Source organism: Sinocyclocheilus grahami, unplaced genomic scaffold (genome assembly GCF_001515645.1).
Source record: "Sinocyclocheilus grahami isolate Dianchi unplaced genomic scaffold, SAMN03320097.WGS_v1.1 scaffold116.1, whole genome shotgun sequence".
Lineage (NCBI taxonomy): Eukaryota > Metazoa > Chordata > Actinopteri > Cypriniformes > Cyprinidae > Sinocyclocheilus > Sinocyclocheilus grahami.
Window position 1 is genome coordinate 180670 of NW_015505295.1, and position 25612 is coordinate 206281.

Genomic DNA, 25612 nt, shown 5'->3' on the forward strand with positions numbered 1-25612 from the left:
GGGTATTAACAGGTCATTACTCACAACAGACAAGAAGCAGGTGTGCATGTTTTATGAAAATACTCAGCACTAGTGTGACAGAGACGTTTGGTGGCCAAACTGAGAAGTACAGGCTGATGGTAGTTCTTGCGCAACCAATCAAAGCAGCTTAGAAAAGTCAGGAAGATGTTATCTAGCTAGATATAGACTTATGAACGGAAACAGATGTGAGACCCAGCTGCATGGCCTAAGGTCACCTGCTGAAAATCCATCTTAAACTAGTGACAGTGTTTAGCTGGTTTCTAGCTTGTCCAACCTGGCCATTAAACTGGGAACTTATTTGTTGCTGGTCCAAGATGGTCTAGCACATGACTAATAAGCATCTTAGACCAGCTACCATGGTCCACAGCATTTACAATCTTAAACTGGATTTTGCAGCACAAACTGATAAACACAAATATCAGGTGACATGAGACAGATTAACCAGTATTTGTGGTGATTATATTTACTTTCCAAATCTAGTAGTTTTCACAAATTCAGTGGCATTCACTAAGTAAATAAAAAGCCAATCTCGGTTATGATTTTTTTTTTTATTTATATTATATGAAGATTTTAACATTACTGTTAACAAAATTTAAGAGTTAAGAAAGCTAAGAGGGTTCACTCACCTCTACTACTTGTTTCAATGCTAAAACCATTTCGTGAACATATGAAATATTTACTTGTGCCATATAATGCATATAATGTTATTTAATATTGAATAAATTTGAGACACTAAATCCCTCCACAAACTCTTGCATGCGAATTAGTCAAATGTGAATGATAGTCAGCTAGAAGAATTGTATATGTCAAGGTAACCATGCTGTCTGCCTACAATAAAATTAGTATTCGGTTATTGTTACTACTTTAAGACCATGATAGAATAAAGAGTAGAATATTTATTTCATGACAGGGTGATACTGTAGTAAGTGTGGTATTTTGGCGGAACACTATTAACATACTAATAATTTTTTACATTTTGTAAGGGTAACAAAACAGAAAAATTGCCTGTCGTACTTTGGGGTCAAGGGGCTTGATATCCAGTAATAGCCAAAAAGGAAATCATACATTTAATATAGCAAATCCTAATGCAAACTTTCGTTCTCCATAATATGATTGCAATGTGATTGCATTAGTTTCCATAAGCTAAGTTACGTATAAAGCATTGCAACTTAAATATTTTTTATAGACTGCAAGGGCAAATGCTAATATTTTTGAGAATCATATTCCACAGATTTTATATTATTTAAAATAATCACATTTGAAGCAATGCGTGTCGTAGTTCTTTTGTATATTTTATTTTTGTTTAACACGTAAATGACTCTGTTAGTCAAGTAAATGACAATATGGATATGTAATGAATATCTAGACATAATCCCTTTATTTGAGGGACATAGTTTTTCTACATTGTGGCCTTCAGTCAGAATTTTTGAATATTTATACTGTATAGGTTTTATATATTCTTATGACATACAAGATGTTAAGCTCTTAACATATCCAGGCCTCACTTAAATTCTACACTTTCAAACAAAATGTCTGCCTTTTTTTAAACACTCAAACACATATATTCACTCCTCCAAAACCTAAGACAAACATACAGGTCATGACAACCAAATGGACACATTCAACACCTTGTGGACAAATGTAAAGATACTGAAACAATCTTCAAAACATTACCATAAAGTTTTATATATAACACCCATGGGATGTTCCTCTCTTTTATACACTCTTTTTCATAATTTCATTTGGTTGATTCTAACAGAATTCCTAATAGCCTATTTCTCACCTCTGTGCTCTGCTAAGATTAGCAGCATGACATACAGCTTGCCTCTAATTTTCCATACAATTATGAAGTATCTTTTAATTGCAGTAGTTTTGATGGAGGAATGGGAACAATAATGGAATGAAGGAGGATAAAAATTTTTCAGAACTGGACCCAGTTCCCAGAAGAGGGTTCTTGGCATGGTGCTGGAGCAGAAACAGAGCTGAAAGAAAGGAAGGAAGGAAGGAAGGAAGGAAAGCAAGAAAGAACATTTACATGCTTATACAGGTAGTGGTCTAAGACCAGTTTAATGAAAATATTTAGTGACCAGTAGTAATATCTGAATACTTATTCAGTGGTCAAGAATCAAGGTCACTAATCATGTTACCTTGCAGAGCTAGAGAAGTCACCCCACAGGTCAGAGCTGGGGTTTGACTGAACCACTGTATTAGAGTTACTGCTGTCCAGTTCTAATAAACATCCTAAAAGTAGAAGAAGAAAGTGAGGTCAAGAAAAGAATAGAAAAATAAAAGTAGTATGTAATTAAAAAAATTTTTTGTATGAACAATGATATCTGTAAAATTTAGTTGTGTCTGTCTTTATGTGTCCGTGCATTTAGAGTGGGCTGACATATAAAGGAATAGCTCAACCAAAAATGAAAACTGTCTGGATGCGTCACCCTCAAGCCTTCCAAGATGCACTGTAGATGAGCTCCTTACTTTATTGGAACAGATTTGGAGAAATTTAGCAAAGAAAAAGTCCATCCCCTGTTGTCCTCTCACATCTAACCCCCATAACATTTATTAAGAACTTTTTTCTCTTTTGTAGAAGGGTCTGTGCAAATTTCCTAATTCAAACAAGACTGCTTTATCATTGGAGAAAGCAATATTATGGATAGAGGAGTCATATTTTAGACAGAAGTTAAAAACTTTTAATGATTAATATTTTTTTCTTATAAACACTGCTGTTCACTTTACAAGATGTTAATTGGTGGACTGGAGTTGTGTGAATTACTTGTGGATTATTGTGATGTTTTTATCAGCTGTTTGGACTCTCATTCTGACGGCACCCATTCACTGCAGAGGAACCATTGGTGAGCAAGTGATGTAATGCTGAATTTCTACCTTATCTGTTTCGATGAAAGATTTAGTTTATATTTAAGCAGTAATGACATCAAACGATGTACCTGTTTGTGCTCCTCCTGATGGCTGTACTGTGTTGTGATTGGACGAAGGAGGAGGGGCTATCTTTCCTCCTGGAGGTGGAGGGAGGAGCCCAAAGCCTCCTGAGCTCTGAGGGCGTGGCTTGTCCCTCTTTTTACCTTGCTAAATACAAAGAAACATTTCTCTAATTTAACACAAACTCATGTTTATTTATGATATGAGGGCATGAAAAATCACTATATATTCTTATGAAAATGTAGTGATGCAAGGCCATCATCTGAATTTTTTTAATCCAAATCCAAAAGTAGTTTTTAGTTGTTTTGTGCTTTAGTTTTGTTTTACCCCGATATTCAATGTGATGGTCTGTCCCTCTTTGAAGCCTAGATCCAGTTTGGGTCCCGAGTCTGCAGCCTGAGAACTTTTGATTTCATTCTCCTGTTTCACCCACCTTACAGAAAAAGAGAAGGAAAGATTAAGGAATAAAATAAATAAATAAAATACAAACTGCACAGTGTACACAAAACTAAAGGTTCTTTATTGGCATTGATGTTCCATGAAGAACCTTTAACATCCATGGAAACGTTCCATTCCACAAAAGGTTCTTTATAGTGGAAAAATATTTTTTTTCCATTGTTCCATTTTTCAACTGTTAATTTTTTCAACTGTTCTTTATGTTTCACACTTTCAAGAACTGTTCACTGAAAGGTTCTTTGGGGAACGAAAAATGGTTCTTCTATGGCATCATTGCAAAAAAAAACAAAACAAAAAACTTTTGGAACCTTTAAAGAGTGTACATACTAACACTGTTTATTATGCCCCAAAGAAATGAACTAAAAACATCCATCAGCATCCAAGATGTCACTACAAATACAAAAGCATTACCAGTCATTAACATTCACATGAATTTTGATGGAAACTTACTTGAAATGATCCTGCAGGGCGACATTGAAGTCAAAGGCATCACCTCGGTCTCCAAACCCAACACCAATGAATGCACTCCGACCTAAAATACAGGCAGCAAGGATATTGCATGTCTAAACTGTAACACACAACAGTGAAGTATAACTTATTTGCAAGACATTCTATTATGGCAGGGTATGTAAAACAAGGTCAGTTTACAGATAATATCCACTAACCATTGTCATCCTGTATTCGGAGAACAAAATAGCGACTGGAATCACTGACTGTCTCCATTGCAATGCCAGGGTATTCATTTACCGGCGCTTGGGCAAACAGCTCACCTGAGGGCAATAATAGAAAAAGGACAACTAGGAGCTTCTTTTGCTGCACAGATGTCTCTGAGAGTCATCCAATCAAATATTTGGGTCTTTTTTTTTTTCTAACCTGAGACTTTGTCCTCCAATTTGATATAAGCCACCTTCCCCTTTGCTGTAATGCGCATACGGCCTGTCCAGTCAGGAGTGTCTAGCTTCCAGTCAGCCGCCCTGCCATTATCACAGCAGAAATGTCACTTCAGGTCCATCAAAAGAAAATGGTCTTCACAATTTTTTTTAATGGAAATATCTTTTGGATCAGCTTAACAACAAAAATAAGACCAATTATTTTCTGGTGTAGTGAAACACTTGTATACATCACAGCAATGAGTACAGGGGAAAAAAAGGGATTGTCACAAAAATCATTTGAATTTGAATATTCATACCTGTTTTCCAAATGCATGTTATTGATCTTATTGTACAGGTGCATCTCAATAAATTAGAATGTCGTGGAAAAGTTCATTTATTTCAGTAATGCAACTCAAATTGTGAAACTCGTGTATTAAATAAATTCAATGCACGCAGACTGAAGTAGTTTAAGTCTTTGGTTCTTTTAATTGTGATGATTTTGGCTCACATTTAACAAAAACCCACCAATTCACTATCTCATCAAATTAGAATATGGTGACATGCCAATCAGCTAATCAAATCAAAACACCTGCAAAGGTTTCCTGAGCCTTCAAAATGGTCTCTCAGTTTGGTTCACTAGGTTACACAATCATGGGGAAGACTGCTGATCTGACAGTTATCCAGAAGACAATCATTGACACCCTTCACAAGGAGGGTAAGCCACAAACATTCATTGCCAAAGAAGCTGGCTGTTCACAGAGTGCTGTATCCAAGCATGTTAACAGAAAGTTGAGTGGAAGGAAAAAGTGTGGAAGAAAAAGATGCACAACCAACCGAGAGAACTCGCAGCCTTATGAGGATTGTCAAGCAAAATCGATTCAAGAATTTGAGTGAACTTCACAAGGAATGGACTGAGGCTGGGGTCAAGGCATCAAGAGCCACCACACACAGATGTGTCAAGGAATTTGGCTACAGTTCTTTTTTTTAATTTCTATTCTGACCTTGTAGTTTGAATTAAAATGTCATAACTGGAAAGGGATTAAACGGTTTCTATTCCCACTGTCTTCTGGTCATTTTCACCTGACGATACTGACCAGAAAATGACTGGTGAAAATAACCAGAAAACAGTGGGAACAGAAGACATTTAACATCTTTCGACAGTTTATGGCAAATCCAGCAGTATTATTTCAATTTTCAGAACTGACACAAGCCTTCAAGCTCCTCGTGAAGGAATACAAGTGGGATTTCTCCTCTAAAATGTGTGCCAGTGAAGTATAACATTCTCTGTGGGCAAGAGTTTTTAGGACTAATTATACACCATATAAACTGGACCACATATACGACCCTGAAAACACACATCTCACACCAACACAACAACATATTATATAACCAGAATAATACTACAAATCAAATGAGAGATGCTCTATGCACTTCAACTGCGTGAAAATAACATGAAAGTTTAATTAAATTTGTATTTGCTTATTCTACACCACTTCCTGTTAATGTTGAGTCGTGAGCTCGCAACAGACCAAGCATCTGACATCACAAGATGTTTTTCTTTCTATCGTGATAAACCAAAGATAAAACACTGTCTGTGTGGCATAACAGTGCGCATAACAATAATAAATTGCGATAAATTCATTATTTATTATCAAATGACTTTCCTAATAGGAGTGTGGTGCTGATACAGCTGCGGCAAAATGGTATTCCAAGATTATTTACAGAACAGACACCAGCCAAGAGCTCAGGCCCGCACAACCTATAATTCACCTGTATCCGCGATTCGACGCCCGCGGCGGGATGCGGTAAACGTTTACATCTGGTTTCACGCACAGAATCGACTCGTATTCCACCTCGGACGCCATCTTGAACTGATTTCAATGGATGTGAGTAATATTTCTGTCTTCATCCAATTTGTTATTGCGGGCCAGCCGCTTCTACAGGCACTAGAGCGTCAGTGACGTCCGCGGTGCCTCAGGCGCAAGCTTGAGATTCACGCGTCACGCGTCATCAGATCTGAGGATGTATGGATCGACTCATTGTTATGGAAACCAGGCTCGGTGCTTAGCAACCATGATGTTGGGATTAGCGGATTTCTCATCGCCTGTTCGTGCCCCCCAAGCAGAAGATCTGACGAACCCTATAAATTCATAATTTATATATAATTCGTTTATTGTCTCTTATTTATTCTCTAAGGGCTTTAATGCAAAAAAATAAAAAAAATCTGTTAGGTTTGTTTACCTTTGTGGGTTTCAGCGTAAACCACAAATCCACGCCCACTCATAGATATCCACTAACCAGCGTACTAACCGCCACTCCCATCTCATGAATATTTAGTAAGAGGCTTGGGCCGCGTTCGTTTTTTGACAGGTAGCCGTAAACGGAAGCGGAAATTTCCGCTAGGATCTAGAAAAGCCTCTCATCTTCTCTCGCGTTCATTCTCCCAAAAGGTTGGTATAATAAAAATATATATGTATATTTTTGTATCCATCAGTCAGAAATGTTGTCCTCGAGATGACAACGTTAAACCTTTTGCTAAGCCGCAGTATATGGTCATGCATTATTATCCTGCTGTTTTTAAGGCGATGGCTCTTCATTCACCGAACCAAAATCAGCTTTTGCAGGTGTCAGATTACAGTCAGGGCACGATCAGACTTGTATGATGCGACAGTGTCGCAGTTTATTGTATATGACAGCGCACTAGTGCTGTAACTTCATGTTTGTTACAGTGATTGTCATCATATGACACATTACCAGAGAGGTGTTTGGTGTCTGCAGCATTGGTAAGATGTCTATCTGCCCTACTGCTAAATAAATCAATCAACATTTGGCAAATATTCACAGCTCAGGTTGGATTTGCTGCTGAAAATAGCATAAAATCATGCAGTATTTTGATGGCAGGATGATGCTGTTTGATAAGATGTTGGCTGTTGATGTTGCTGTTACAAATAATACTCTATATTACAAATTAAAAATGCTGTTGTAAATACAAGAGAGTAGCATATAAATAAAAAAAATGTAGATTTGTTTTTTTCAACAATCGAATTTGTGGGTGAAATCTTTCTTTAAAACAGCAGCATATTACAAAATGTGCCCTCGTATTTATGATCTATAGGCCATAAAGGTACCATAGGGTAAAGCTCATGGACTGAAGTGCTTGTCAGCGATTTGAGAAACTCAGTCAACAGCCATTCCTACATCCTTTATTTAGCAGGTAAGTGGAGAAAAATAAATAAATAAATGACATTGCATATGCTTTTAATTTTGTTTACTTGTGTGTTTAAAGGGGTCATATGATGCGATTTAAATTTTTCCTTTCTCTTTGGAGTGTTACAAGCTCTTGGTGCATAAAGAAGATCTGTAAAGTTGCAAAGACTAAAGTCTCAAATCCAAAGAGATATTCTTTATAAAAGTTAAGACTTGTCCACACCCTCCTAAAACGCCTCGTTTAAACACGCTCCCACATACCTACATCACGATGTGGGAAGATTTGCATAACACCGCCCAAATGTTCAATCAAAGAAAGAAGGCGTAACTTTTATTCTCGCTGTAGTATTATTGCTGCCGCCGCCATGTTGTGAAAGTGCTGTGTGTTTCGTTGTGAAAGCGAAACTACTTTGTTTGGCCTTCCAAAAGAGGACGATATAGCTTCGTCATGCCTGGAGCTGGTCCGTGCTGGTTGCTGAGGAAATACATCAACTTCGTGCTGTCGATCGCCGGATCGGCTTTCACCGTGGACGAAGCAGAGTCCAGCCTGGGGTCGTCACATGTGGTTGCAACAAGCCCGCCGGCCGTGCCGTTCTCAAGCATGCCGGCTATTCCTCACTCTAGGCCGCCGGCCGCCGCTTACTCTTGCCCGCCGTGTGTTTCGTTGTGAAAGCGAAACTACTTTCGTAGGACACAACTAGAAATCAGTGGTTAAGTTGTATTTACCAGAACAGTTCAACCCAAATATTCAGATGTGTGCAGCGCATTTTGCGGAGGATGAGGACTGTTTCCTGGGAGAGTAGCCTACAATGCCGGTGTCTGTTTCTAGTTCCAACTTTGCAAGGACAGTCTGGCGCTTCTGACTCACAACCTGTAAGTATGTTTTTTATATTAAAAGAATTTGCCACTGACGATTCAAACGCGAGTTTTGAGCAGTGTAGAGTAGCGCTTGTTGTTTGTCATTTCTCTGATCACAAATGGAGACAATGGTTTTATGTTTACGCAGCGCGATACACAACGCAACGCATAAAAAGACAGTAAAAGTCATTATAATCAGTAATTATGTCCCCACTGGATGCAACAAATGCCTCGTTTATAATGGGTTTTATTGTTTTTGTCTTGTCGCTCTGGCCGGGACACCGCATCACAGTATGGTAGGGGCATAAAATTTCCGTCACACGCTTGAGGTATTCGGCCAATCACAACGCACTGGATAGCTGGCCAATCGGCGTACACCTCGCTTTTCAGAATGATGAGCTTTGTAAAAATCAACGCGTTTCAGAAAAGCGGGGCATAGAGGAGAAACAATAATATACATTATGTGGAAAATAATGTGTTTTTTTAACCTTAAACCGCATAAACACATTGCATTACACCAAATACACAACATAATGTTATTTTTAGCAACGTCATATGACCCCTTTAATTAATAATAACCTATTTATAAAAGCAGGTGTATATTATGAGCTCTGATCAGGGTTAATATAGTTAACTACAACTAAAACTATAAAAATACTTGAAATAAAATAAACATTTGCTGAAATAAAATATTTTTTAAAAAGGCTTATTTTGTGTCATCTAGTTGCCAAGGCAACATTTCTCGTCTTCATTTTGATAGACTAAAATAATTACAACCAAAACTGAAATAAAATATTATAATAAAATCAATAATACAAATGACAAAAACATACTGCAAAATGACCAAAACTTTTAACTAAAATGTAAAATGAAAACAGAAAATCTTAAAAACTAATTCAAATGTTAATAAATATTACAATAGTATAATTATCCTGAAATAAAACTGCTCTGAAATATACCTTCTATTATAAATTGAGTAAATAACAGAAACAATAGTGCCTTATGCCATTTTATAAAGCCTCTGTTTCCTAATTATCAAAGTTATCTAATAATAATTATGATATGTGATTATAAAAGAAGCAGTTTTTTAAGATCATATTTATTGTACAATATAATGTTTTTCAAAAAATGGCTTTCTTAAAAAGGTCTAGGACAAAACCTCCATCATGACTCACTCAATGCTGCGACGACAACTGAAAAATCTTGTTCAGAATTTCTCTGAGGCAGAGGTCAAGGTGAGTTTCACTTGCTTTTTTTATTGCACAGTTTATTCTGTCTTCTGTCATCTCTGTTTAGTCAACACCATTCAAGTTTCAAGTTGACACTACTGAGTTACTTTTGTCACTTATATTTAGCAGATTTATTCAGTCATATACTGCCTATTATGCATTTAAAACTAGTATATAAAACAGCATGGAACGATAAACGTTTCTTACAGTCGTATTCTACATTGTGGTCACCTGACCTCATGTTTTCGTAGCATATTAAATTGTGGAATCCACTGTAAATAAATATTATGTTGTACATTTTATCTATGTTTATGAAACTCTTACCAATGAAATGAAGAGTATAGTGAACTTTTGTATTCATTGCATATAGAGTATTTATAGCCTAGTGCAACTTTACGTATTGGATATGTTGTGTAGGTTCGAGAAGCGACTTCTAACGACCCTTGGGGGCCATCGAGCTCCCAGATGTCCGACATCTCGGATCTAACCTACAATGTGGTGGCCTGTAACGAGATTGTGAGCATGCTCTGGAAGCGTCTCAATGATGACAAGAATTGGAGACACATATACAAGGTGAGTGAAGGAGAGAGCTGAGGATAACACTCTCCAGGTTTAAGGAACCAGATTCTTTGCTTGCTTGCCGGCCGGCTCAGACTGATTGAATATTTATAGCAAGTGATCGTTTTTGTGACTCTATTACGCAGCTGATCATGTTACCTGATCCGTTGTTGCTGCCGCTGCAGTGTTTGATTATGTGCAGGCAGGATTTTCCATTCAGCTTCGCTGCCATGATGTTTCTTCCTCTGTTGTTTACTTATGGCTATTGTTGAGAGAGAGATGTAGAACGAGAGATTGAGTTATGCTTTATATTTAGTCACGTTTGAATTACATGGCCCAAAACACCCTAGTAACACCCTTTAATATTTATTATTAATAATAATAGTCTTTAAAACTAGAATAATAAAACATCATTTAAATAATATAAGTGGTAAAATAGTATTAAGATATTAAGTAAGATTAGAAAAAAAAGATGCATTCAACAAGGATGCATTAAATTGATCAAAAGTCACAATAAATTCTGTTATTTTAAACTTTCTATTCATCAAAGAATCCTGGAAAAATTGCATCATGGTTTCTTGAGCAGAAAATGAATGATTTCTGATAAATAATGTGACACTGAGGACTGGATGCTGAGAATTCAGCTTTGCCATCACAGGAATAAATTACATTTTAAAATGTATTAAAATAGAAAACGGATATTTTAAGTTGTAGTCATTGTTCACAGTATTACTGGATTTACTGTGTTTTTGATCAGTTTTGTTCAGCATTAGAGACTTCTCTAAAAAACATAAAAAAATGTAATGACCCCAAACTTATATCTGTTAAGGATTGTCAAAACACCTGATAGATCATATTTTCTCTTTTCTTCTTCCACAGTCTTTAACTCTTCTTGAATATCTGTTGAAAACGGGCTCTGACCGCATCCCTCAACAGAGTGTGGAGAACATTCACATTATTAAAGCCCTAACAGAATACCGCTTCACAGACAAGGATGGAAAGGACCAGGTACTGCAAAATACTTGATTGTTCTACATTCATTACATTAATAATGGCAGATTGTCACTAATGGATTTGCACTTTGTAGGGGGTGAATGTGAGAGAAAAGGCTAAGATAGTGTTGGTGCTGATTGAGGATGAGGAAAAGCGGAAAGAGGAGAGAGATTTTGCTATGAAGACAAAAGACAAGCTGGCAAAGGCTCCCAATGGTAAGACTCACAAGCCAAGAGCAATACAGAAAACAGACATGGAGCTTTGTTTACAGCTTGTTACACATCTAATGTCTTGCATACAAGACCTTCAGATCCTCACAGTGAAAGTTCACATAATATTACAATTCATTTCAGTGTCCATTTTACAAACTTTACATGTTAAATATAATTAAAGAAACAGTGGACCCAAAAATGAAAATTCTGTCATGAAAAGCTCATTTTTGTAAAAAAAAAAAAAAAGATGTCAAGGCTGTTCCATATAACATAAGTGGGGGCTTGTGAAGAGGAAACCTCTAAAACGGACACAAGAAGCACCATGAATATAGCACACACAACTTGTATTCACCATAAACAAGTTATATGAACTATAATAACCACCCACGTCTGTTGTATTTCTTTTTTTGTAACCTTCTAATTTGGAAACCCTGTAGGTCTGATATAGTGTTTTGGTCTCTTTATGTTTTACACACATTCACACTCTTTAACATAAACATTCTAAATATATATACACTGCCATTCAAAGTCATTTTTTAACAATGATTTTCTAAAGAAGCCTTAAATGCTCTTTTTAAATGTTGTGAAATATTATTACAATTTGAAGTAGCAGCTTTCTACTTGAATATATTTTAAAATGTAATTTATTCCTGTGATGGCAAAGCTATCCTGCAAATATTTTTGTGGAAACTGTGAGACATTCTTTCAGAATTCTTTGATGAATCGAAAAAAGAACAGTATTTACTTGAAATAGAAGTATTTTGTAACACCTTAAATGTCTTTATCGTTTTAAAGAAATGTATTTTCAATATTTTAAATTTCACACCACAAACTTTTGAATGGTAGTGTTCTTTTTTGACTTATTAATTTTTCTCTCTCATATGTTTTATCTTAGCATCCTCTGCTACAGGACCAGAAAAAGAAAAGCCAGAGATCCCGCCATATACAGGGCTGCCCTCCCTGGACAACATCCCATCAGTGGCTGATCTGACCGCCGCTATGGCCAAGAAGAAGGAGGAGCAGAAACGTCTGGAGGCCGAGAGGAAAGAGGCAGAGAGACGGGTGAGACAGACCGATCAATTACTCAGAGAAACTTCATTAGAGTAATATTGAGTAAGATCATATTATCTGACCATTATTAGACTGTCCAAGCTGATATAATGGAAATTTGTGGATTCAGGCAAAGGAGGGTGACACAGAGCCAGATCTTTGGGAAAAAGCAGCGACAGCAGTGCCTCCGTCCAGCTCGGACCCCTGGGGAACCCCATCTGATGCATCCAACGAATCCGTCCCTGCTACCAACGACCCGTGGGGGGCACCGTCTGATGAGGCGAAGGAATCCAGTCAAACTACCGATGATCCTTGGGGTGGATCTGCTGATGGTACAAACGGATCCGCACCTGCATCCACTGATCCATGGGGAGGATCTGCCAGTTCCAAGAATGATTCTCCACCTGCTGCCAGTGACCTATGGGGCAACTCTGCTGGATTTTCAGAGGATAAAACCCCGTCAACAAATGATCTTTGGGGGGCTCCATCCGAAACGGCGAAAGACTCTGACGCAGGAATGTCAGATCCTTGGGGGGCACCTGCAGATAGTGTGCAGGATTCAGCACCTGCAACCTCTAACCCCTGGGGGGCGCCATTAGAAGCATCATCAGCTACATCTGATCTATTTGGTGATGGTACAAAAGCAGCTAATGACCCTTGGGGCACCGCAGGTAAGAGAGTGACTGGACTGAAGAACCAGGAAGATCCAACACACCTCAGTGTCCACTAATAATGAGCTTTTTATCGTCTGACCGAGAATTACTTCAACATTTAGTGAACTTAAACAGTTGTGCAAAAGTTGGGTCAGTAAGATTTTTTAAAATATTTTATTTTTATTCAGCAAGAACATTAAATTGGGCAAAATTGTTACAAAATAATTATTTCAAATTAATGCTGTTCCTTTGAACTTTCTATTAATCAAAGAATCCTGAAAAAAAAAAGTTTCCACAGAAATATTAAGCAGCACAACTGTTTTCAACATTTGATCATGTAATTCTTGAGAACCAAATCAGCATATTAGAATTATTTCTGAACTTGAATCATGAGACTCTGAAGACTGGAGTAATGGTGCTGAAAATTCAGCTTTGCCATCACAGAAATAAATTACTAGAAACAAAATAAAATGGATAACTGATATTTTGAATTGTAATAATATTTCAAAATCTTAGTTTTTACACTATTTTTGATTAAAATAATTAAAGAAAATTATAAAACTGCATGTTGGTGAACATAAGAGACTCACCATTATAAAATCTTACTGACCAAAAACTTTTGAATGGTAGTGTAAATATAGATTACAGCATAAATGCAACTGGCATTATTGTCAAAAGATTTATTTTCACACTTGCTATCTAATCATTGTATTACTTATTCACAGCATCTTCACCCCCTACTGCAAATGACCCCTGGGGTGCCCCACCAGCTCCAACTGATGCGGTGACAACTAATGACCCTTTCGGTGATGGAGGCAGATCAGACCCTTGGGGTGGTTCCTCTGAGAACGGTAGGGTACAACGGGGCTAAAGGCACACCAACACAAAAATGTGTTATTCACTGTGCGTAAAATGTATAATTGCAGAAAAAATATATACGCTTGTATTGAACATTAATGGAGCAACAGATTTTGTGTGAAAATAAATCATACAAGTCGTTTATTTTGTTTAAAAATCTTATACATGTATTAGGTGGCACACACGGGGTAAAAGGCTCACCAGCATGGGGCAAAAGGCACACAGTATTGATAAAAATACTTCAGCTAAAATTATATATATTTTAAATAATGTCTAAGTTAATACTTGTTCAAAACAATCACTTTAGCAAAGTTTGTACTATTTTCTGCTTATTTTGAAAAATAAAATAATTAATCTTTGTTCGATAAATTTACAGTCATTAAAATATGTTAATATAAAATATATATTTTAAAATACAGAAACAAAATAATTTTAAAAAGGAAAGATTCTTAAGCATTGAAGGAGATCCCATAAAAATTTAATATAGATTTACAGTAGTACAACAATTTATATTTTATTATATGATAGGATTAATATCATGTTTTTAATATGATGGTTTCATTCTAAACATGGTAATTATCTCTAATATGGGCACCCAACATAATATATGATATTTACCATCTGAATCTAACCATGTCAAGTCAACAAATGGAAAAGTCAACTATCTATTAATTATCATGTTAATTACTGTGCGCCTTAAGCCCCAACAGCAGGAGCGCTTTTTACCCCAAATACCATACTTTTACATATTCTTTCGTTATTTTAAAACTGTTGTTATAATCATCTTATACAAAACTGAAAATCGTTAAGAAGACCTTTGTCTCAAAATATGCATTAATTTTAGCGATTCTCATTTGCTACTTAAATCTACAACATTTTTTTTTTTTTAAACATAAAATATTAGATCAAGTAAGCACAGAATCAACTTTGCGCTGCTGCCCGCGATCACGTCAAGGATCAGCCAAATATACATGTGCATCTTGAAAAGCGGATGTTTTAGAAAGTGCTACGCCACGTTTTTGTGCCATCTAGTAGTTTAGAGGAAAATAATATCAAAGGCGCCTTTAGCCCCATTGTACCCAACTATTGAAACAGGTTTTCCAAACATTTTCTGTTTGTTTCTGCAGTCTCAAATCTTTTTTTTTTCCTGGTCAGTTTTGAATTAGTCTTAACCTCAGACATCATGCTCATTAGATTTACAAACCGGCTGAAATGGCAGGAACTTTCTCAAAATCTCAAGCTCCCATCTAATCTACTTGCTGAGATTTTACAAAGTCTGCAGTGTTCATATCTTTGAATCTATTGAAGAGTGTATTTGAGACGCTTATAAACAAGATATCTTTCTATGTTTAAAATTCCTTTTTGAGTTCTATCCTATTTCAGGTTTCACATCTAGCACTGAAAATAGAGGGAAAAAATTTGTTTTGTTCAAATTTTTGTCTTCAGTGTTTTCTACTTTTAACATTTGATCTTTTATCAGTTGTAATTCACTTGTTTTTGTTTTATTTCTTCATTTATTTTCAATAATTCTTATACTAATTAATAAAGTTAACACTACCTTGGAAAAGTTTGGGGTCTGTAAAATGTTTTTACATTTTATCCTCACCAAGGCTGCATTAATTTGATAAAAGAAAATACAGTAATTAACTTGTATTATGTTATACAAAAATACAGTAATTACACATCATATACAGTATATTATGAAATATTATTACAATTTAAGATAAATGTTTTCAACTTTAATATATTTTAAAATTGTAATTTATTATTTGATTTATTACTCCAGCTTAAATGTCACATGATCCTTCAGAAATCATTCTAATAGGCTGATTTGCTGCTCAATAACCGTTTTTATTAATATGAAAGTTGAAAACAGTTGTGCTGCCTAATATTTTTGTGGAAACCATTTTTTATATTCTTTGATGAATAGAAAGTTTAAAAGAACAGCGGTCATTTTAAATAAAAAACATTTGTAACATTATAAATGTCTTTACTGTCACTTTTAATTAATTTATTGCATCCTTGCTGAGTAAAAGTAATCTTATATTATTAGAAAAAATATTACTGACTACAAACTTAACAAGGTAGTGTATAATATTAAATGAAAATGTTTGGGGGTTTTTTCAAAAAATAAGGCTCATTTAAGTACTTTTTCCTTGTTTCAATAGCACAAGGTCATTAAGATTTTTTTTTCTATCGATAGGTGACACTGCTACAAAACCTGCTGATGAGACCCAAAAGCCGGCGTCGTTCCTTGGAGAAGGTGCTTCATTGGTGGACTTGGACTCTCTTATGTCAGTCAAGCCCAAACCTAAACAGCCCCCTCTCAACGCCATCCCCATCCAAAAAGCCCCGGGTAAGGAGGGCTGAGAGAGAAAGAGAGACACATTGACAATAAGAGCAACTGAGAAAGAGAGAGAGAGAGAGAGACGCACTGTATAGTATCTGTTTATTTTTGAGTGTTTGTGACGCAGTGTTTTTCAGGCCTAGAGTTCATATAGTGATGTGGAACATAACCTGTATGTAGTTGATGTAGATCCCACCTCAACCTTTTTTATCCCTGCTTCTATATGCTATCCACTTCCCTTCTCCCTTCCTCCCCATCACCCATCATCCCTTTTTGTTTGCACTGTCAACTGTCATTCTTCCCAGGATTTTTGCCAGCCGCAGGCATGGCCTGGCCATTGGGCGGCAACGTATCCAATGCAAGTGGTTCAACTGCACAGCCTTCAAACCCAAATTATTTTGGTTTTAACTCCATGTCACCCTGTTCCAGTGGCCTGTCCCCCCTAAACAAAGCCTTCGAGGCGCCTGTCGCCCATATGGCATCTCCAACCCAGAATACAAGCCTTTCAACTTTGACAGTGTCCAACATGGGATTTTCCATGGCTAACCCTAGAATGGTACAACCCAGCACTGCAGGCACTCTTATTGGTGAGTTATGTCCTATGTCGCTCACAGGAACGGTTACCCAACAAGCTCCAGTTCTTCAGCGACCTCCATTGGTTTGGGGCACTGGAACTGGGGCGGCTGGGAAAGGCAACAGCATTTTTTGAGTTCTCCATTCAGCATCAATTGATCCCTAGCCTTCTCCTTTCCCCATCCACTTCATCAATCCTTGTTGATTATGTGTATGTATAAATGTGTGCAAATATTTAAATATTAATGAGCAACAATATACTGTAATATATGTTTTGGGGAAAAAAGCATGCATACCCGGCCTTTCCAATATGATGGACTGAGAAATGGAAGCAGGTGAGGTTTTAGAATCCATAAGGGTGTCATTCTCAAAGGTTTTAGGAAAGCTGTCATATCTACTGGAGCAGATTTTAGATATACACTGCTGTTTAAAAGATTGGGGTCAGTATAGTCTCAGCCTCAGACGTCACGCCCACGGACCGTTGGCTAAACGTCTGATGCATATGGGACACAAAAGTGGAAACACTTCAGGAGTTTCAAAGTCATCATGGGATTGGTTGAATTCTACAGGATTTCCGGGAGACATGTGTGTCGCGTTCTTTAACGTTCCGCCTGGAAACAAAGATGCTGTGATGTCAAACCCCCTCACGAAAGAAGAAAGCCGTAGTGTTTCCAACTGTGATGACGAGCGCTTATCAGGATCAACTAAATGCTGGAGTTTCAATAGTATGTGAAATATTTAAAGTTCATGGCATAGAATCTTTAAAATACGTCCGAGAGTTTTACACACCGGTCTGTTATTGTGGCGACATTTTCACGGCCTGAAACGTGACAATGAACGAAACGAACTGTGATTGGTTGTTTGACATGTCGGTCAAACGGCCTCATGGGCGAGCCTTGGCCAATGAAAGCTGCCATGGATTCCAGACCTTCAGCCGTCAGTCTGAAGGTCTGGCTACGCGAGACTAGGGTCAGTATTATATATATATATATATATATATATATATATATATATATATATTTATTTATATATTATACTTTTGTTCAGCAAGGATGCATTTAATTGATCAAAAGTGACAGTAAAGACTTACATTGATACAAAAGATTATTTCAAATAAATATTCATTAAATAATCATTTAAAATGAATGTTGTACTTTCTGTTAAAAAAAAACTAAAATATTAAGCAGCACAGCTGTTTTCAATATTGATATTAAGAAGAAATATTCATATTTATTTTTATTAAGAAAATATTTTTTTTATTAAATAAATGCAGCCTTGGTGAGCATAAGAGACAAAAACATTAAAATATCTCACTGTCCCCAAACAGATCTTTAAGCAGTAGTGTATACTTCTCCGATAACATACCTGGATAAACATCTAGCTTGCTTTAAAGAGTGAACAATCAGACGTTCCAAGAAAGCCGCCAAGTAAGAGACACAGATGTATTTGATTTGCATTTAATTTGTATAACCTGCATTGAATATACAGTATTTGTTGTTGTTGTTTTATTTGCTTTCTATTGCATCACTGTCCGTAAAAGTTTCCATAAGCATTTTTCTGTATAACACACAGAATTATGCATATTGGAAAATCTAAATGTGGCTTGTAGTGATTAATATGATAAGAAACATTCCAGTCATAAACATTTTAATGCATTAGTTGGGTTATGTTATATGAAGAGGTATGGGATGTATAAAAAATGTGAGGGTCCTAATACTTGATGACCACATTGCTTTTTACTTACTTGCTTATTTATTGATTGATGGATTGTTTTTAAATGTTTGAATATGTTGTTTGGCTTGGAATGGATCTATTCTATGATAAATATCAAAACAAATCTGCTGAAGGCAGCAAGTGACGATCATGCACAATGCTTGTTGTCAATTGTTTACTGCAGTAAATTAACAATAAGAGGATTGGTGAAGAGAAAGATAAAACCTTTGAATACTGATCGAAAGATGAAAAATGGTTTATTAAGATGCGTCACACATTTATTTTTTATTAGTGTAGATTTTATTTATTTATTTATTTCAGACTGGTGTTTTGGTCCTGATATTTATGCCATTCTATCAGAATTATACTGCTATTCTGTCAATGAAAAAGGTATTGGAAGATAAGCAAAATCATCATAATTAGAATTCAAAAATGTATGAAGAAAGCATACTTTTCCATATTGACTATAATTATAGGTTCAGTTACAGTTTTATTTTTTATTAGGAATATATTTATTTATTTAATCAGCTATGGTAAACCTGTGGTGTTACCTGTGAACGTGCTCAATTCAAGAATAAAGTGACGATCATTGAAAAGTGTATCCTTCATTCTAGTGACTTTATTATTTATGTTATAGCATGTCCGAGGTTCAATATAATATTTACATTTAATTAGCAGACACTTTTATCCAAAAGTGGCTTTAAAAAATAGGCAAAGCTTTACAGTTTTTATACAGGAGCATGTCGATTATCCACAGAAAATCATTCTGAAAACCTTGAGGGAGAGCCCAGCAGAGTTATGCCATTGCACTACTGTGTTTTAAACAGCAGGGGGATCAGTGCAGGAATATATGTCCAGACCCACCACTGTGTTCACAAAGATGCAAAGGCTTGCAGCTAAGGTTTCAGGGGGAAAAAAGCACAATACAATTGGATTTTTTAAATTGCTAAATTATTCAGAGTGATTTCCTGCAGGCAAACTGCATTATTGTAATGTCATTTCTTGGCACTGAAACTGCAACAACTGGGTTAGCAGCAGCACATATTCTTTTAACCATTAAGCTACTGTATCCCTTAACCGATGAAAAAGATAGCATTTCTAGGCACTTCTGTAGTTAAATTGCTTAGTTTTGGGTGCAGTCCAGAACAATACAATGTAATCTGTAAAGCTCTTAAGATTATAGAAAGGACGAAATACATGTGCTTAGGAATACTTGACACTGTGTACATCTAAAGAGAACCATTTAATTCAACAGTCCCACATGGAGGAGATGAATGTAACCTGGTTGTAGGCGAAGAGAGAGAGAGAAAGATTTAAATGGAAATATAGAAAGAGGCAGAATCGAAGGAACAGATGGACTTGGGCGGATTAAGTGAAATCTGGGTGGGTTTGTCATAAACATTCACTCGAGGTTGAGAATGAATAAAAGAAAACACACCATGAGAGACAGTGAGGTAATAAAAGTGAAACGGAGGTGAAGTGTCTTTACGGCTGAAGGTGGGTTGCATTTTCTTTTTTCTGTCTAAATGATATTTTTTGATAATGCATAAAATAGTTTGTAGGAAATTTAATACCAATTTGACCACTTTTGTGTGTGCGCATTTTGCCTTTACTTTTTAACAATTATTTAAAAAAAAATAATAATAGAAGTGGCATATATGCACCACATATATCTGCAAATATGGTGATGTAATGCTATTGTTTCCTCATGTGATCAATTATTTAAACATCTGTGTGAAATGTTTCTTTTAAATTTTCTGTATATATATATATATATATATATATACTGTATATTGTAAATATTCAATATATATATATATATATATATGTATTATAATTTTATTTAAATTATAATATTTAAATTATTATTATATTTATAGATCAGACTCAAATATCTACATTTAAATCTACTTCATAATACTTAATCTGGTTTGATGCTTAGGTGTCTGGGGGGCTCTGGGCGGACCAGGAGTGACAGATGTACCTTTCCCCCAAAGATCATGAAGAGATCATGAAGGATTACAAAGAAAGGATTACAAAGAAATGGATGTTGGTGATTAAGACATACAATAAGAACGAAATTCTCAGAAAATCTCAGTAAATCTCTCCAAGAGACCAGGTGAGAGATGGGCAAAATCAAAGAGAAGAACAAGGTCGTTCTTGATTGACTGCACGACTTAAGACCAATTTCATCTATGTGCTGAGCTGAAGAACATGCATCTGGGAAACACCTCTGAATGCTCAGCATGAAGATTCGTGATCATCAGCCTCATCTCCATTGACTTTGAGGACGTATTGGTCACATTGGCTGGTCGTAGACAAAGGGAACATGTTTAACACCTTCTGAGCCATTTCTGCATTTCACCCAGGACATTTTTAAATGGAAACCTAAGGCACTGGCAAGTGTGTTTTCACATGCTCACATCTGTCTAATTTCCTTTAAATCCTCCGCTCATCATCTCACTTCCATTTACCTTTAATTCTGCCTTTGCATCTTCAATTTCTATTTGTTTCCGCTCATATAAACTCCTCCTCTCTGACTTTTGACATTGACATTGGTCTGCCACTTTAATCATTTCTTCTAGGTTTAGTAATCTTGCTTTCCCGTACACAACTGACCACGTTTATGTCGCTCTTCCCTTTCCCTCGCCTCATCTTTACTAACTCTGATTTCATATGTAGATGGATATGCACACAAAGCTTCTTTCTTAGTATCTGAATGTTGTCTTTTCTTTGTTAATTGCAGTATCTGGTCCTGTCTGTATCAGTCCACCATGTTGGAGAATTTGTCCCGCAGGAATCGGTCCTTGCTGTCTCTCTCGCTGACCTCTCTGGCCCTAGCGCTCTCTGTTTTGGCCTTCTGTACCTCATACTGGTGCGAGGGGACACATAAAGTGGTCAAACCTCTCTGTCTGTCACCAGTCAAAATGAAGAACTGCGGGCAGAACAACAGCCAGCCTTACACAACTGGTAAGGAGGAGGGTCTCACAGCGAAGCCATAGAACCATCAATTTTGGTTCCCCAAAGAACCTTTCAGTGAACAGGTCTTAAATCAAATATATTTTCTTAGTTTTATTAACGTATTATCTAAAGAACACTTTGTCACTATAAGGAACCTTTTGTACGGTGGAAAGTTTCCATGGAACCAGAGATGCCTGAGATGCACCTTTATTTTTAGGAGTGTGCACTGTAAAACAATTCAAGCCCAACTTTAAATGTTAATGTTAAAATGTACATTTTTAGGGAAAATCAAAATTGCATCCTGCTCAAAAGTTCAAGCGAATACAGCCAACAATAGCTAACAAACTAAAATTGTGATATTTCATTTATTATTCATAAAATCCTACTGACAAAGCCCATAATGTATAGCTAATTGCCTTTTGAACAAACAGTCATCTACACACATCTACGTTTAGTTGTAAAAAGCATGTGTTTGATTCATAAAAAAAGAACCGAATCATTAGAGCCTTTTGTTCAGGAATGGTACTTACCTCTTCATGATGTATATGTTTGATTCACTAAAAAGAATCTGTTCATTCATTCAAGAGTCATGTATTCATGAATCAAACTACACTGGTTGCGTTGCATGTTTTTGATTCACTAAAAGAACCGGTTCACAAGATTCATTTGCTTTGGAATACAAATGGACTGTTCACGATGTTTGTTCGCAAGTATATGGAAGCCCGTTCCCGCCAATAATAAAAAAAAGTATTTGTGACTTTTTATCTTACAATTCTGACGGTTTTTTTTTTTTTTTTAATTGTTGGATATAAACCCGCAATTGTGAGAAATAAAGTCAGATTTGGTTTGCATCTCGTAATTCTGACTTTATTTCTCACAATTGCGGGTTTATATCCAACAATTAAAAAAAAAAAAAAATATTTGTGCCTTTTTATCTTACAATTCTGACGGTTTTTTTTTTTTTTTTAATTGTTGGATATAAACCCGCAATTGTGAGAAATAAAGTCAGATTTGGTTTGCATCTCGTAATTCTGACTTTATTTCTCAGAATTGAAACTCACAATTACGAGTTAAAGTCCAGTTCTGAGGAGAAAAGACTGATATGTTCTCAGAATTGAGTTTATATCACACAATTCTGACCTAATTTCTCAGAATTGGGAGTATATCTTGCAATTCTGACTTTATAATTCGCAATTGCAAGTTTATATCTCGCAATTCTGACTTCATTTCTCACAATTGCGAGTTTTTATCTAAAAAATTCTGAGAAAAAAAGTCAGAATTGCCAGATGTAAACTGGCAATTGTGAGAAAAATAAGTCAGAGAATTGTGAGATAAAAAAGTTGCAATTGCCTTTTACATTTTTTATTCAGTGTTTTTTTTTATTAAGATTGGGTTAAGGTGTTGAATAAAACAGTCTATTTTAGGTATTTTAGTACGACACTGTGATCGCGTCAGCAGAATACACTTGCGAGAACCTGTAACAAAACCAAACGTCATTCTGTTCTGGTATTGTTTTTAATGAAACTGGCTGTGAATAAGCTCCCAATCCTAGTCATTGCATAACACACTTGACTAACATTTAGTAAGAAGTGTAAAGAGTGCAGCCTGTTTACAGATACAGACGTGTTCTTTAAAACTACAGTCAGTCTCTTTTTATTTCTCATTGTTCTTTTATTCAGTTCTCCAGTCTTCTCCACTCGATTCTCCCTCTTTCCACAGAGGTCCCAACAGCAGACCCCAAGAAAGCAGACTCCAATGTGACAATGTCCCCCAAGCAGAAGGAGGAACTGGCCCGTATGAGAGCCAGAAATCTTGCAAATGCAGTTCACTACATCTGGGAGACGGGTGAAGACAAATACATGCTGCGCTACTTTCACACTGGCTTCTGGTTGTCCTGTGAGAAACACAATGACGGGGCTGGTGAGGGCAAATGGTTCAGTATTCTTCTTTCTGATATCTGTTAGCTTTTAATGATGATGTTAAGTGATAAATCATCAAAATTCACTTTTATTGACAGTTATTTTGCAGCTGTTTGGCTGGAGACTTTATATAAAATTCCAATGAATGGAATTCAATTCGGGTTCAAAGAAAATTAGTACAACACACTTTTAACACATAAAGCAACTACTGTCATATGGCCAACTGTCAAAGCTGTTCTTGATACTAATGTCCTGATTCAGTCCCTTTGAACATCTGTTTCCTGTTGAGGCCTTTCTTAACACTTAAACTGCCATGGGGTCACCCCAGTTCTCAACATCTGCTACAACAAGACAGTCTTACACAACTCAGAGGACATGTCTCTTTAAAAGAGATAGATAGATAGATAGATAGATAGATAGATAGATAGATATTAGATTTAGAGTTTTAGCTCCATGAGTTCTGAGAACATTTGCGCTTTCAATTTAGTTTGGATCGCGTCTGACTCTCTAGGTATTGTGTCAATCTGTACAATCATTCTTCACTTCATTATATTTTGGGCTTTCAATAAGATCACCAAGCACAATATATCAGATAATCTGAATACACAACAAGACGGAGTGATGGACAGATTACAAAAAAACAGGAATACCAGCAGCTTTAGACAGATGCTTTCAAAAGCTGGACAGAAGATTATGTGAATAATCTCCCCAGTAAGAGACAGAGATAAAGTGAGAGATGGAGAGAATGAGAAATGGTAAGAAAGAAAATCAGAATCACAAACAGAGAGAGGAGAGAGAATTTTTTGCATGTTTTTAAGCCAATGTTCACTTAGTGATGGTCATGTTACAGCATACATATTCAAGTTATGGTAAAAGCATACACATAATTCCATATGTTACTATTTAATGTTCCATTCAATCAATAACTAACCTATAATATTCTGTCTGGAGAAAAAAAATCTTTACACACCTGTTTTGCAATAACACAATGTAATATAGTGTAAAAATGAACCAAAAGAAGATTGTTTCACATACAATGAAATGAGACCATATCTTAATATGAGAGAATAATTAAACCATTTCAAATGGACACTAAACAATGGCATTCATCAACTGAACGCAAACTCCAATCTAAAAAAGACCATTCGAGTTATAAGATGTGTGCCAAACAGCCCTCTAATTCAACAAATGCATGACAGAAATCAAACATACCCTTAACCTAGAAATTACAGTCAAAGGGAACAGAATATATTTCAACTATTTTTCAAAGGGGTATCTTTTACTTAAAGCAGCTGTATGTAGTTTTGTGTATTTTTTCGACTTTGGAGCCCCCTACAGTGTTAAATGAGGAGAATTCACTGTTGCAATCACGTGATTCTGAAGACGCGCGATTCGGCGCGAAATTCAGATGAAGGGCAGGAAGTGAAAAGCAGAATGGATGAGATGGAGGAAAGTCTGTACTGTAACGTTACTGGTTTAGACCAAGCGGCAACCTCCCGCTCTCTCTCGTGAAGCCAACAAGGAAGTGACTTAAACTGTAATTCGTCAACTGGCCGCTAGAGGCTGGCTGCAAAAGGGAGTCAATCCCATAGACTCCCCATGTTAAAATGCCCAACTTTACAGCAGAAAAAAACATGTTTACAGCCTGGTTCAAAAAATGATTTTTGGTCTATATAGCTAATTTTGCCCTTCATGACAACTCTGAGGGGGTTGAATTCTTTTATAAGTCATCCGTTTAAATTATATTAAGCCTTACATTTTTGCATAATTAAGGGCGTGGCCACTTGAGTGACAGGTGGATTGCCGCTGCTGTCACCGTTGAGCTAGGTGGGCGTGGTTTCAGCAACCAGCTCCCGCCTTTTTGCCCATTTTCGATTATCTACGCGCTGCCAAGATGGCGACGGCCGGCTCCGCCCACTTTCGGCTTAAAAACGTTCTTCGGGAACCTACGAGTGACGTCATGGACACTACGTCCATGTTTTTATACAGTCTATGGTTTAGACACTATACGGTGCTTAATTTGTAAATTAAACATTGCCGGATCCAAATCAGCAGTTAAAAGGCCCCGTGACCGACACTGACAATACAACGTCAGTTTTCCGGGAACATTCAACAACGGTGATGACACAACGATAAACGTTTTCAAACCCTGGGTCAAAAATGGGTCGCCAGGATGATTTAAGGCAAATATATGT

The 25612-nt window shown here is 36.4% G+C and overlaps 3 protein-coding genes across 4 annotated transcripts; 2 read left to right on the plus strand and 1 right to left on the minus strand.

The window, feature by feature from the left end:
- Positions 1–1297: 1297 nt before the first annotated feature.
- Positions 1298–6294, minus strand: necap1 (NECAP endocytosis associated 1). The gene is made up of 8 exons (XM_016277781.1): positions 6057–6294; positions 4288–4388; positions 4080–4184; positions 3865–3946; positions 3286–3391; positions 2967–3105; positions 2169–2262; positions 1298–2003 (listed from the first exon to the last, which is right to left on the minus strand). The coding sequence occupies exons 1-8, from the start codon at positions 6149–6151 to the stop codon at positions 1943–1945; spliced, it is 783 nt and encodes a 260-aa protein (XP_016133267.1). The 5' UTR covers positions 6152–6294; the 3' UTR covers positions 1298–1942.
- A 144-nt stretch (positions 6295–6438) lies between these two features.
- On the plus strand, positions 6439–17295 carry LOC107589374 (epsin-1-like). The gene is made up of 11 exons (XM_016277782.1): positions 6439–6736; positions 7402–7500; positions 9497–9586; positions 9998–10153; positions 11018–11146; positions 11226–11346; positions 12239–12405; positions 12524–13064; positions 13772–13897; positions 16108–16260; positions 16557–17295. Exons 3-11 carry the CDS (start codon positions 9518–9520, stop codon positions 16958–16960), a joined length of 1866 nt encoding a protein of 621 aa, XP_016133268.1. The 5' UTR covers positions 6439–6736; positions 7402–7500; positions 9497–9517; the 3' UTR covers positions 16961–17295.
- A 3564-nt stretch (positions 17296–20859) lies between these two features.
- On the plus strand, positions 20860–23800 carry LOC107589375 (germ cell-specific gene 1-like protein). 2 transcript variants are annotated; one of them, XM_016277783.1, is made up of 3 exons: positions 20860–20936; positions 21284–21507; positions 23218–23800. In XM_016277783.1, the coding sequence occupies exons 2-3, from the start codon at positions 21312–21314 to the stop codon at positions 23460–23462; spliced, it is 441 nt and encodes a 146-aa protein (XP_016133269.1). In that variant the 5' UTR covers positions 20860–20936; positions 21284–21311; the 3' UTR covers positions 23463–23800. The 2 variants fall into 2 exon arrangements, with proteins under 2 accessions (XP_016133269.1, XP_016133270.1); XM_016277784.1 differs by having other exon boundaries at positions 20887–20940.
- Positions 23801–25612: the final 1812 nt, after the last annotated feature.

Excerpts from the sequence above, each read along its gene's own strand:
- necap1 (XM_016277781.1), bottom strand. The coding sequence starts at position 6,151 with ATGGCGTCCGAGGTGGAATACGAGTCGATTCTGTGCGTGAAACCAGAT. Across the intron at positions 4,185-4,287 it reads ATTGGAGGACAAAGTCTCAG|GTGAGCTGTTTGCCCAAGCG; the intron begins GTTAGAAAAAAA and ends TATTGCCCTCAG. Across the intron at positions 2,263-2,966 it reads ATCAGGAGGAGCACAAACAG|GATGTTTATTAGAACTGGAC; the intron begins GTACATCGTTTG and ends TTCTACTTTTAG.
- LOC107589375 (XM_016277783.1), top strand. The coding sequence starts at position 21,312 with ATGTTGGAGAATTTGTCCCGCAGGAATCGGTCCTTGCTGTCTCTCTCG. Across the intron at positions 21,508-23,217 it reads CAGCCAGCCTTACACAACTG|AGGTCCCAACAGCAGACCCC; the intron begins GTAAGGAGGAGG and ends CTCTTTCCACAG.
- LOC107589374 (XM_016277782.1), top strand. The coding sequence starts at position 9,518 with ATGACTCACTCAATGCTGCGACGACAACTGAAAAATCTTGTTCAGAAT. Across the intron at positions 11,147-11,225 it reads ACAAGGATGGAAAGGACCAG|GGGGTGAATGTGAGAGAAAA; the intron begins GTACTGCAAAAT and ends TGCACTTTGTAG. Across the intron at positions 13,898-16,107 it reads GGGTGGTTCCTCTGAGAACG|GTGACACTGCTACAAAACCT; the intron begins GTAGGGTACAAC and ends TTCTATCGATAG.